Consider the following 13989-nt stretch of genomic DNA (forward strand, 5'->3'; position numbering starts at 1 on the left):
TTTAAAGTGCCAATAAATTGAGCTTGTGTAGTGGCAGCCCTTAATCAGCTTAAAGCCATGTAATTTTTTTCAACTCAAGATTATTCTGCTTTAAAAATCCAATTTACTATTTCCCTGTCTCCAACAGGAATGCAACAGCAGCAGCAAGTGGGTTGTGGCAGCGGTGGGGCCCTGAATACCGGTGGCATCGAGGGGTCTAAGGTGACCACTGACAACCTGGGCAATGCCACCTACAGCACCAGCTCCAAGCACCAGCAGCAGCACCAGCAGCAGCGTGAGCACATGCAAATCAAGGGAATGACTGGCACGCAAACTTTCGGACGAAGTGGCTCCGGATCGGGGGGCGGGGCTGGCGGCGGTGGCGGTGGCGGAGGCGGTTCCGCTTCCGGAGGCGCCTCCGTGGTGGTGTCTGGCAGCAGCGTGAGCTACAATCCCGGCATGATGACGCTGCCCAAGTCGGGCGGCCTCCACCACGCGGCCACTTTGAATTATGCGCGCAACACGGCCGCCTTGAATATGTCGGGAGGCGGAACCGCCCTAGTGGATAGTCGCGGCAATGTCCTGCTCACCAGCACCGCAGTGGGTCCTGGAATGGGCGGTGCTGGTGCAGGAGCTGGAGGAGGATCCTCTGGTGGCGGCGGCGGTGGAGGTGGAGGCGGAGATTGCATGACCCTGCCACGCAATCTTAGTTTAGCGGCCGCAGGACGACACAATCCCACGACAGGTGAGTGCCAGAAAAATAAATAAAAATGAGGGTAAAATTACAGCCAGGACGCGCAACTCGAAGACGCAAGTGCCAAAGGATATGGCAATTGAATTGGATATTTTGCTGCCAAAGTTGCAACTTTGTTTCCGTAGCTCTTCTCCTGCAACAATATTGCGGGCTGAGGCAGCAATCAAGCTCAAATGTGATAAGATTTCATTTCATTATGAAGTGCTTGTTTTCCCGTCTCTCTCCTTTTTTCATTTCGATTCTTGTATCTTGAATCTCACTTCTCGGTTCCCTGTTTCTGCGACTCTCCAAGTCTGCTTATTCGATTTCAAGCAAATGAATTCGAGATTGAAAAGCTCTTGTCAGACTTCACACTTGGCAAGCACTGCCGTTGGTAAAATACAGTTTGCATTACAATCAGAGAAAAACTTTGATGTGGTTGAAAAGAAGAGTTTATTCGGTCCTGAATAGGTTTTGGTAAGGTGGAATGAAAGTCGTTTTGGCACAGTTTCTTGGGACACAGAAATGTCTTTTTCTTTGTTTCTAAAACAAATATGTATGTGAAATATCGAGTTTTGGCGCTATGCGAAGTTGCTGTTATTTTATTCGGACAGATAATTAATTAGTTGTATTTATTTTATGCTTTTTGATCATTTTAAATATTATAAATATATATAAAGATTGAGCCAAAACTAATTTTTAAATTTTACTAATTTAAAAATCAGCATGTGTTATTATTATGATTATCAGTGTGATTTTATGCATAAACATTTTTTTGTTATTAATATTTGTTAAGTGAAGAGTTCGTACATCATAATATTTTATATTAACATTACAGGGGAGAGATATTCCTAGGGATTACCAAACACTATATACAAAATAGTGAAGTTGGAGTTTATGCATAAGCTGGACGCTTTATCAAGACCCATAAGCTAAAGTTATACCGTACTGTACTTAAGGTCCTTAAACCCCAACAATGGGTTAATGAATGGCTAAAGGACACCCCAAAGCAAACTCCACGAAGAGGGGGACGGCAGACGGGTATGACTGTGAACTGTTCGACCTGTCACGGGCTATACACCCACACACACATAAATATCCTGCTAAATCATCCCAAACAAACGAAAATATTGCTTAATCAAATTGAATGACCTTCGTGCCCGAAAGGTCTGACATTGCAAAAAGTCTGGGGCAGCAAAGAACGAGAATGTCCGCGTGAAAATTGAAATTGTTCTAATCAGCCGACGAGTAGGTTGTTTCGTATTTTTTGCTGGGCCTGCTAGCACGTGTTATTGAATCATTGGGCGGGAAAGGCGGAGCACCAAGAGGAAAAACAAGCAGAGGACCGGGAAAAACATTTACGCTTCACTGGGGTTCAACGGACTTTTGACTTTTGACCAGCATACCACACGGAAAATACAAAAATAAGGACACCAAAGAATCCGTACCGTGATCCCCGTCCTGTGGACTTGGTCTGCAGCGGAAGTTGTTGTACAAATTATGCTCCACTGATTGCCAAGGTTTTTAGTTTGTTTCTCTTGCCTGATGAGCTGTTAAATGCGACGTAGGGAGGGAAGGGACCTCCACCCACCCAATGTTTTCCAGCTATTGACAGTTTTTCCCAGCCATCACGCAATAAAGTCGTTATGGGCCACTTCAAGAAATATTCCCCGTCCAATAAATCTTCAATATAAACGGCAAATAAAATAAAGATTCGTTTACCGATTGTACGAGTATCCCTCTACTGCCGCTCGGCGAAATTACCATTACCATTTTCCCAGTCACGACATGATTTTTATGATAAGATTTTCAATTTCAATCGCCAGACAGAAATGTAGCGATAAGGATAAAGGAAATCTACAGCTCTGCCATAAAGGTAGAGCACGCCGTAAAACCACAAGCGCATCAGCCAATAAAAAAGAAGGAATCACATAAAACTGTTGGTTTTAGTTTAGCATAATAAAATGTAAACATTAACCCAACCAGCGGTGCAGAATGAGATCGGAACGATGAATAGCCCCCAATCGACTCTCTGCATATGGAATTATGCGAATTTTATTGCGGGACCACAAAATCTCTGCCGACATATTTGTGCGTAAATACATTTTTAACCATCGACGGCGAATAAAACAACTAAGCGATTCGCTGATATAAACAGGTTGGCAAGCTCCAATTGTTTTTTTGAATAACAAAACTGTTTTCTCTGTCGCTGAACCTGACAGATGAGGGAACACGTTTTAATTTTCCCCCAAAATAAATTAGGTTTGAGCTCTGAAAATACCACAAACACACACATTTCGGCATGGGTTTGACAGATAATTTATACAATAAAAAATTGGGGCGATTTCTAGCTGGAGTTTCAAATTGACAGTGAGTGGAGGAGAAATTTCGTATTTATAGATTTTGATTACAAAATAAATACTTTTTTAGCTGCATCAATTTAAATATTTTTAAAGAATGATTGAATGTTTTCATGGATAGTTCTGATAACGATATTTTCAAATTTTCTGTTTAAATTCCATATCATTAAAAAGGTTTTATTTATTTTACAAATTCTACATACTTTAAATATAATTTTTAGTTTATGAATATAATTTGTATTTAAAATACATTCATCACGACCTGATTTCTTAATTAAAGGTATTTGAATATCTTAAACTGATAGTTCTTGTCTATCCACTACACAAGTCGTAGAAATCTGCAAACATAAATTGATTTAATCAACAATTGTACACTCAATTTTACTTCCCAGCCCACTCAAAGTGCAAACTTTTACCGAAGAACCAATTTTGCATAGACCAGAAATCTGAGAAAAACATATTTTTAGCTACTTGAGCAGGTTTATGCACTTATATTTTGTCAGCTCTCTAATTGCTGGTCGATAACGGCGAAATGCTGAAAGTACAAAATGAAAATCGAAAAATAACACGCAAAAAGAAAACTCGGGCCAAATACACACTTTTCCATCGGAGAATGCGTCTTTTTTTCGTATTTGCATAGAATATTTTGTTGCTGATTTAATTTTACGCTCGCGCCTTAACGGAAGCGGAAATTCGTAGTGGTTAAGTGGGATGGTGGGCGTGGCACTTGACGATGACGATGATGATGATGACGAGGATAATGCCATCAGGTGGCGACGTTGTCGGAAGTGGCGAGTGTTTTTCTGCTGGCATTTTGAGCGCGCTCTGCATTATTTATAATTATTGCGAATTTTCATATAATTATGCGTGGGCGCATATTTTCAGCATCTCCACGCTGCTCGATTTTCCCACCCAACTCCATATTTTCCGGGTGTTTTTGTTGCCAGTTATTTATTTAAGCAGCACAAATTTTTCTTGCCGACAAGGAGGAGCCTATAAATATTAAAGTCAACGGTAGTTTGTGTCTGGCCAGAGTCCTTGTGTAATTAATGTTTGTTCTGAGATTTCTGCTGGCCGACGGTTCGCTTAAGGCACTCAAGTGGCACACTGAAGTCCTTGTTGTTGTCCTTACTTCCTTTAACTTTTGTGTTTGTGAAGGCCTGTGGATTATGTGAGGTTGCTGACATTGTTGAACGCCAGTTAAATGCCTCATTAGGTGAAGTTTCCTTCACGTAAATTTGTTTCTGGCTTAGGTTTCTGTAGCCTTATTTGCAAACGATTTCATAATTTAATCGAGAGTCATTTAACAGCAGCTTTCAATTAAATTTCATGCTCCAAATGGCATTGAATATGTTGAGAATAACCTAAGCTGAAATAATATATGCCAAGTATATTTTGATTTTAATTCAAATTAATCTGTTCAGCACCGTGAATCGATGTCTTCAATTAAAGAATATTCTTTTTTTCTTAGTCTTGATATTGTATACATTTTTGCAACATAAAAGTGTTAAAGCCTTAACTTTTCCCATCCGCCCATAAATCATCCGAAATTTACAATTTAACATTTACAATTTACACATATACACGTAAAGCGTTCAATTTAGGGACTTGCAAAGTGAATTGGAAAATGTGTTGCCAACTTTTTGAGCCAATGGAATGCCGACGTATTATTTTGGCCTAAAAGGGAACTTTTTTAGCAAAACATTTGATTAGAGGGGAGACTTAAAACTAAGCTGGCCCCATGCATACATATTTGAATGGGAATTGGAAACTTGGACCCGTTCAATCGATAAAAATCCTTACTCAGCCTTTTTTGGGCCTTAATCATTTTCAATATATGTATATACAAATACTTTTTTGAATTTTTTGCATTTGTGCATTGGGCAACGCTTTTGAGCTCTTTGAAGCCAGCGTTAAGCACTCAAAGTGAGGCTATTTCATATCTCTTTTTTTTCTGGTGGCAGTTTTCAATTTATTCAGATTTATACTTGGCATAGGGAGAACTTTTGGCGGATGAGCGCAGATGTGGAGAAAAAATAAAAGCGCCGACCTCAGACAAAAGGCAAAATGGAGAGGCAGGCGGGAAGGCGGGCAAGTGAGCAAGAAAAAAATCAACAAAATTGAGTAAAAACAATGAAGCGTAAACGATTTTTGCTGACATGTGTGGTTGGGGGGATGGTGCAACAGCATAAATATAATAAAAATAAGGCGGCAAACAAAAGGCGAACGCGAGGTGCCTGTTAAGCACCCCAAGCAGGGCCAAAAATATATATATATGGTGGCCTGATGGGTGAAAAAGTATGGGGACGAGGCCAAAAGCACCTTATCCGTGACGTGACATGATTGTCATCCACATTGTCAACGGCAGGCAACCGCAGAACAACAACTGCCTTTGGCCACCAGGACATAAACAGCTTCATACAAATGTTATTATTGAAATTTCAGCACGGTGAAGCGGGAAAAACTTCGAGCGAAAAGTAAGTGCAAACGCGTTCATCACACACACGCAACGGAAAATGACAAAAAATGATGAAAAATCTATTTGCAAACCAACCCTGCCAACTCTGACCATATTTTTGCCCCTACCCCCCCATTCCATCAGCATATGTTTGCTGTTGTCCCCGACAATCCGAGGGGAAAAAGGGGCCTCGATGGGCAGAAGCTCTTCTGGCAAACCAAACCAAACATTATTCGATGCCATCGATGCCGTCACATTGTGTGCGGTTATTCTTCCCCACGACATATATATACATACATACGTATGTATATATCCCCCTCTGTTTACGATTCGCCTTCTTTGGTTTTATTGTTTCGTCTAGGCTTTGACGGTTCCCCAAAAATGATAGACGCTTGCCAACTGCTGTGGGTATTCGAATAATACAGACCCCCAAACCGCACCGGAAACTCTCCCTCATCGAAAATAGTGGGCCCCCTTTTTTCATTTGTCCCTTTGTTGATGTGCAATGCGCACATAGTTAGATAAGACAATATTATTTTATTGCCCAGAGGGGGGATTTCCGGGTGGAGATTCGGTATCACTGTTAGTGGTCAGTTGGGTTTCAGCTCAAGTTTTTTGTGCAGAGCAAAAGGATCGCAAGTAGGGAAAATAATCGAGAGAAAATATAACTTAAGTTCCACCGATTATTGCACTTTACTGAACAGATGGGCGGTTCAACATATAATTTTGTTTGCTTTTATAACAGTTGAATATTATATATTTCCTGTTAAAAATGTAGAAGATTTCATGGTATCTTTCATTTGTAGGAAGAAAGAAAAATGTTTATATGAACAACTCATAACACATTTTTCCATAAACTAAAATAAGCTTCCGCAATTCCGAACACAGAACCCCTATAATTACAGCACTTTCGTGGAGATAACTTTGAGCAGCTTTCAATGCAAAGATAAATGATTTCATATTTGCCGGAAGTTCTCCAACTTTTTTCGCTGGCCATTTGTCATCAATCAATTAGGAGCGTTTCCCCTGTCAAATGTGTCAAACTATTGCCTAAACTAACATTAACCCGGGACAACTATGACCGACTGGATGGCTAATAAATATTTCAGACCCGCCAACGCGCTGGGCCAACATAAGTCCACATGGCCAGCGAATCGTACATATTTCATTGGGGCGCTGCTCTGCGATTTCCCGATTCAGTTTTTGGCCCTTCACGAGTGCTGCTGAGTTTCATTTCCTTGGCACTTCCTTGCAGCACTGCTCCTTTTTTAATATGCTCATTCAATTTACTCGCGCTGGCTCCCGACTGCTCCTCGATTATTGATGACATGACAAACAAGGTACGATATCCGCTCGGCGATGGAGGAAGAAGTTCGAGAATCATTTTTCTTTCAGCTCGATTGTATTTGTATGCGCATTAACTTCATTTTGCAATCATGCGCGCCATAAATCCAATTTAATTGTGCTGCTCACTCACACCGACACAGCTACACACACATAGACGAGACGAACACACACAAATGCGAAAACACACGCATGAACTGCTTGGGTGCACGGCGGCGTATACTTAATTTTTGCTCGTTCGTGCGCTCGATTCCGCTTCCTCGGAATCTAACTTCTAACTCAATGCTAAATAGAAGCACATAAATTTCCGTTTCAACCAGCCCCGCCCCCCGATATCCGGTTTGATTTCTCGGATTGCATTTTGGAAAATAGATTTTTTATACTGTTGCTCCTTCGGACCTTATCTACCTGTCCCTGTCTGCATCTCCGCCAGCGTCTCTGTCTCTGTGTGTATCTCCGTCTCTGTCCTTCATTGATTTACTACGCACAATTTCGTGCCGTACGCTTGGCAGGAAATCGTAGAGGTCTGCCGGTCCAGTTGGAGTGGCTCGTTGTGATTTATGTTTGATTGAAATGCTCTAAATTGTATGCTAATCTGGACTTTGACACAAAGCTCATTTGTTGTTGCCCCCGCGCTCCGTTGTTCCCATTGCAATCCCATTTAAATGTTGTGCTTGGCTTTTGGCAGTTTGCCTAAGCGTTTGCTAATTGGAAAACCATTTCGGTTTCGAGCGGCTATCAAGGGGTAGCTTCCTCGGATGCTACAATCATTTGTCAGGCTTTTACGTTTGAATTCGACTTGAATTCGACACAATTAAGTTGGCTTGGGTAAGAATTCCTTAGGAATTCATTGCAGTCAAATGAACTGTTAATTGCCTGGAAATGTGCCCGGAAAGTTTAAATATTTATCAATAATTTGATAACCGAAAATTAAGTATGGGCTTGCAGATTTATTGAGATTTTTGGACTATAGTTCCGAAGTGTTTCTATAAATTTTGCTGTGTTTTCGTTGCCTCACTTAGGATTTAAATGTCCTATGCTGAGCACATAGTTCTATCATAACCACGTAGCACCCATCGCAAGTTGATGTGATTGCAGACATTATGTGCAGCTGGTTGGGCGCAGTTACTGCCCTATCTCTGGACCATAAATTCCGGTGGATCCCTATCCACCAATTTCCTGTCGCATGCCCCGCTAAGTATGCTATATAGCTTTTTTTATTAAGTCCCACAACTGTAAAATGCGGGGGGAAACAGCTGAAATTCAGCAATAAATTGCCGTGAGTGAGTCAGAGGTGGAGCATGCTTCATTAATGCGACAAGCGTGAGGGGCTAACCTCGCACCCCACACCACACACCCCTAAACCCTAAAGCGGCCCACCCTTTACTCCTAACACTCTGACCAGCAGCACACAAACAACGGGCTCGATTGGCTGCACTTGTCTGTCCACTTAGTTGGGCGTACAAAAGCCACAATATCCACATGGCACAGTGGCTGCACTCGCGCCCCACCCTTCACCCACCATCCCTATAGCCCCATAGCCCCATAGTCCCATTGCCCCATAGCCCGTCAACCCTTAACCCACTACTGGCCAGTGGCCCTTCATGTCGGTGCGGTAAGTGCGCTCCGTGCGGCTGGCAATTTTGTTTTACTTTTGGCCTTTTTTGAGTTATGCGCAGCATTTCCGGTCTTGTCATTTCATACTAATCAACATCCGTTGAGCGGAATTTTGGACAAGCCTTTTGGACTGCATTATTTCGCAGCAATATTCGAGGGAAGCTCCGATATTCGGGGTAATATTTTCTGCCCGTACGCATAATACGCATTTGTTGCAGCATTTGCATTGTAATTGCAACAGTGCGTATAAGTGATGTGCATATAAATTAGATTTGCTTCGCTGCGGGTTGTCGGTCGGGCAAAAAGTCCAACTTTGGAAATTGAAAATTTATTGCATACCCCGTAGCCAGCACTCAGTTGGTGGTGTGGGTGTGGTTTCGGTCAGCTTTGGTCAGGTTTGGTTTGGTTTTCACTGGCTTTCATTACAAATTACGCATACGCACCGTTGTTAATTTCATATTCATAAATGATGGCCGCACTCCTTGGGGAAATTGCATGAAGCACTCTAGCTTTGCGGTCCTTTATGCCACCGATTCCCGGTAGTGAGTGTGTATGCGAATAATTTGCCAACAAAAAAATGGTTAAATTATGCTTCATCTGAGGCCTTTTCCTACTTGTCTTTGAACTCCGCCCTCCAAGCTTTGTGGCAAATCCCCGCTTTCTTCTATTCCAACTAGCCAAAGCCAGGCAACATAATCCGGTACATTTGAGTCTGAATGCTCTCTTAGGTCCAGTCCATTTGGCCACTTGACTGGCCCGAAAACCGGAGCTGGCCATCAAATCCCCCGAAAGTCCAAGCCATAAACATAAAAACCAAAAGGGCACAGCTCTCTACTGGTTCTACACGCTCGCCCCGCCATCGAGTACTTTGTTGAATTAAACCTCTAATTAGAGAAAGCGGTTTTTGACCGGGATTAAAGGTTGCCCAGGGACATCTTGAATGACTAATGAAAATTTCTTTTAATTTTTTAAGATTTACTCCTAAGAAGGGGCTCAGAAACGCTGAAGCTGGCTGATTAAAAATGCTCATTAAGTATGGAGCTTTGGGAAAGGAAGATGGGCATCTCAACTCCAGAGATAAGTCTGCAGGAAGTTATGGATTTCAGCAATTTGTTGGTGCTTATAATTCTCCCAAAGGCTAAGCAAAATAATTAGGCTTAGCAAACTCTATAGTACTTTTAAAGGTTTTTAAAACAGGAATTTAAATTAGTAGGATAGCCTCCAAAATAGTAGAGTAAAACCCTTTCCGGATGAGTCCACCTTCTAAGTGCGAACCACATTAAACTCCATATGTCGGCAAGTCCTTCCTGCGCCGTTTGGCTTCATGACAGTTAGCACTTGGCCGTTAGCAACTTCAGATTTTATTACATGACACGACGCCCCAGTCAAAGCAGTCTGCTCTTTTAGTGCCGAGTCACCAATAAAACTGCATTGTGTCTATAGAAGCAAGGCAAACAAATTAGTTCTGCGCCAGCCCCACACACTGCGGATCAAAAAAGGGGTGATTGGGAGCATCAAAATATTAGACGCGTCAATGGCTCTGCACATTTTGCGCTTTTGCATTTGGAAGGCAATCGGGGCGACAAGTTGAACGACATAGAATGCTGAAAGGAGAACTGGGAGTGGTAGTGGTGCTAGTTCCAGATTGCCAATTCAATGGAACAAAAAGGGCAGCCAACCCGATGACGCGCGCTCCCTGCTCCTCACTGACGATGTGGATGAGGATGTCGATGATATGGGAATGTGTGTTTAATGGTTGACATTGTTGTTTACAAATTGACTTTTTGTTGCTGCCGCCGCCATCGTCAATAAACATTTGCCTGATAATATGCCAACATACGCATAACGTACATAAGTAGCTTACTTCCCATGCCCCCTTTGGTTCCAGGCACTGGGAATGTTTATACCAAAAATTAATTTTCAGAATAGAAAGAATTTTCGTGATCTACAAACAGTATAACTCATAGCCAAATATAGATCAAATATAAGTTCATATTTTATGTTACGATCTGAATGCATAGTATCTACACAGCAAACATCTGACTTATTGATAAACCAACTGGCCCGTACTCTCCCTTTTTTTCTCCGTGCAGCAGAGCTGCAGCAATATCAGCAGCAACAGCAGTCGAACAAACATCAGTCGAATGGAGCTGTCCTCACTGGGATGCAGTCGCATCACATACGCGGACCACGCCCACCGCTCCGCACCGCCTCCTCGACGACAACGAACAGCAGCAGCAATAACTCGGCGATGGGCGTGGCCGTGGGCGGAGGCGGCGGCGTGGGCGTGGGCGTTGGCAACATGCTCCTAGACCAAACGCCATCCGGCGGCAGCAGCAGCAGCGGCGTGAGCAGCGCCCCCAGCTCCTCGAAGGGTCACCACACCCACTCGCACTCCCACGCCGCCCACCTGGTGCACTCGCACGGCGACGGCCTCGTCCTGACATCCGCCTCGCCTGTCGGCGGCCAGCAGCAGCAGCACCCGCAGCAGCATCAGCATCCGCATCCGCACCCGCAACAGCAGCAGCAAGTGCCGCAGGCGGCGATGGACGAGATGCGCGTCTGATAGGTATCGGTCTTTGAGTTGGACTTATAGTCATCAACGGGGTAAGCGTAATATCATTACGAGATGCACCCTCACTTTTCTTGAGCCTTATGTTCTAGTTATTTGAGCAAATCTAACAATATCTGACTCATAAATCATTCATTAACTGTAAACGACAGGCTGTGCTTTAGGATAAGTATAGTCAGTAGCACATAAAACATAGTCAACTTTTATTACCCAATCTTAAACTAAATTTGTTTTATTTTCTTGTTAACCGTTCTTAAATTCGTAAACCAAATGTGGCCTATTAAATTGTTGTTGAAATAATTTTATACCCTTTGTAAAGTGTTCAAATGCTTTTTCACTAAAGTGATCCAGTATTTAAAAAAAAAAACAATATTACAAGTCTACGATAATTCAAAATAAGTTTTTTGTGTAAATATATTTATTTAATAGCAGAAAGAATTTTGTTATTAATGTTGTTAGGGGCCTATTATCTTTAATATTACTATCTTACATATAATTTAAATTATCACGGATTGGCACGAACTTCTCACTTTTCTACCAAAGCGGCCTTCGATTCATTTTGATCTGCAAATTTCTGGTCGCTTTTATCCCCGTCCTCGTAGTCTTCATCGTCCTCGTCCCCATCATCCGTGTCCTCCTCATCCATGTTTATGCAACGCGAAGGACTCAGGGGATTTTCAGTAAACTCGTATGTAATTTCTCCATGCGAATTTATTTTCGCATATTCATACAGATAATATTTATTATTCATTTCGCGTATTATGCCAAAACGCAGTCCAACATTCAGGGCCTTTTCCAATTCTTTGGTGTAATATTTGGGACGACACGTGGCGTCCAAGGTGGCAAGGACGAACTCCAGGATGTCCTCCCAATCGGTCGGTGGGTCCAGCTTTTTTAGGGCCAGTGTGAGGTAATGAGATATAGTGAGCTTCTCCATTTCTGATTTGCTCTACAAATTCTAGGGATACATACAATTTAAACGGATATTGACAGTAAAGTCATGAAAATATTCTAACAATTCAATAAAAAAAACCTTTAAAACGTGGTTCCCCTTTCAAAAAGGACGATGAACACACTGAACCCCTTACAGAACCGAATAAAATACAGAGGACGGGGAGGAGCATTAAAAAAAGGTAAAATAAAATATCTGCACACACAGCCTCTGATCAAAAATAACAAACGGCATGTCAAACATGCGGCAGCAAAAAATGCTGGCTCTTTATTTGATAAAAAACGTAAGCAAATAAAACATAAGTTCATGGTTCAAGGTGGACTCAAATGTCGCAGTCACTGGCATGGAAAAATGCCACACAGTGAGCGGCCCCCAATTCCCCAAAAAGGGGCAGCTTTAATGGGAGGTATTTCGCAGGACAAAAAAGAAACAGTAACTACGAATTAAATATAATATATATATTCCGCTACGTAGTAATGCCAGAACAGAGTGAGATGAAATTATGAACGAATTTATAAAAGGAACCACGAGACGCAGCCATAACAAGTGGCGAGGTGCAAGGCAATTTGCGGCATGCAACTTGAAACCAAGCTGCCAACTAATTTATGTGCCCAATGTTGGACCCTGGAAATTCGAGCTAACCAAATTAAAACTGCAGGGTAGCCAGGAAAAAACTCAAAAATTGCATTAACTGGATCCAAGGCGTGTAACCAAAACCCAACCCCAGATGCACAGTTGCACAGCTGTCAACTCAAAGGAAAGTGGTAAAAACAAGCAATTATTTTGGCCAGGATACCTAAGTGGAACTTACAAGCAGTTCTGGAAAAATACATTACTAGTTTCTTAGTCGTTTCGTAGTTTCAAATTTAGTCAAACTAAACTAACCTAAACTGCTTATATCTAATGAATATTTACTTTTTATAGTAAAGTTAATATATCTGCCGTACTGTCTATGATTTTGAGCAACAAATTTCTTTATATACAATTTGATTACATACTAAGGGACTTTTCAGTGAAGTAAATAATCCGTAAGATATAGCATATTCCTTCAGCCAGTGCATTTATCTTATTAAATCCGCTGCGAAAGAGGCCATTTTCCCCCGCCCATAAAACAACGTTTCCAAAAAGATCAACCCACTTTCAGAGCCTTCTACCGCTGTCCGCTTGCAGCCACTTGTGTGTGTATGTGTTCGGGTCTGCAGGTGTATGTGGGCGTGTGTGGTTGTGTGGGTGGGTCAGGGCACTATTTCACCTGGCGCACAATTAAATTTGCATTTCTTTCCCTTTTGTTTAACACACGCTGCCTGCACAGCCTCCGCCTTGGTTTCCTTAACTTTTAGCTGATTAACATTTCTGCGCTGCTCTCCTGGCGCGGTGGAAATGCAATTTTCCCTTCCAACTAAAGTGAAGGGGGCAAATGGCAACTTTTATGCAAAGTTACACCAACAAACACACTTATGTACATAGTATATTCGGCGAGGGGCGTGGTGAAGTGTGTATGTGCTAAAAGGGCAATAAACATTAATTTCGCATTCTTTTTCCTTAAGCCACTCCACTGGCTTCCGGCTCCTTACACCTTGTTAAAGTGTGAATATTTTTGGCGCTTGTTTAAATTATAATCGAAGGGTGCGGGGAGTGTGGAAAAACCAACCACACTTGGCTTAATTCAATGATGGCATTGAGTACATTCCTTTGGGAATTAAAAAATTAGTAGTATGTACTATTTTCTTAAATTTAATCTCTGGTTCATTTTGGAATTCAGTAAGCGGCTACTTCAATTATTTTTGGCACCAAAAATACATAAATTCTATTTATCTATTTACATTTAGTCACAACTAATGTGAGCAACATACGCTAAGGTAACCACTTAAGTCAACAAATGGATTCAAATGCAGCAAAAACTTGTCATTAGTTTCAGTTTGGCTTGAACTAATAATATGTGGTTACCTTGGTTGCAATCTTTTGTGATTAATC

The 13989-nt window shown here is 41.9% G+C and overlaps 1 protein-coding gene across 8 annotated transcripts in view; it reads left to right on the forward strand.

The window, feature by feature from the left end:
• Positions 1 to 13989, forward strand: part of LOC6539845 (neuroligin-1) — a 45112-nt gene that overhangs the window by 26641 nt on the left and 4482 nt on the right. For 5 of the 8 annotated variants that reach the window (XM_039375339.1, XM_039375340.1, XM_039375341.1 and 2 more), the window contains 2 exons: positions 128 to 724; positions 10585 to 11098. In XM_039375339.1, the coding sequence (XP_039231273.1) occupies positions 128 to 724; positions 10585 to 11057 (1070 nt within the window). In that variant the 3' untranslated portion in view covers positions 11058 to 11098. The remainder of the gene's footprint in view (positions 1 to 127; positions 725 to 10584; positions 11099 to 13989) is intronic. The other 3 variants (XM_039375346.1, XM_039375344.1, XM_039375345.1) reach the window with 3 other exon arrangements.

The sequence above is a fragment of the Drosophila yakuba genome, chromosome 3R (genome assembly GCF_016746365.2).
Source record: "Drosophila yakuba strain Tai18E2 chromosome 3R, Prin_Dyak_Tai18E2_2.1, whole genome shotgun sequence".
NCBI classification, from domain to species: Eukaryota; Metazoa; Arthropoda; class Insecta; order Diptera; family Drosophilidae; genus Drosophila; species Drosophila yakuba.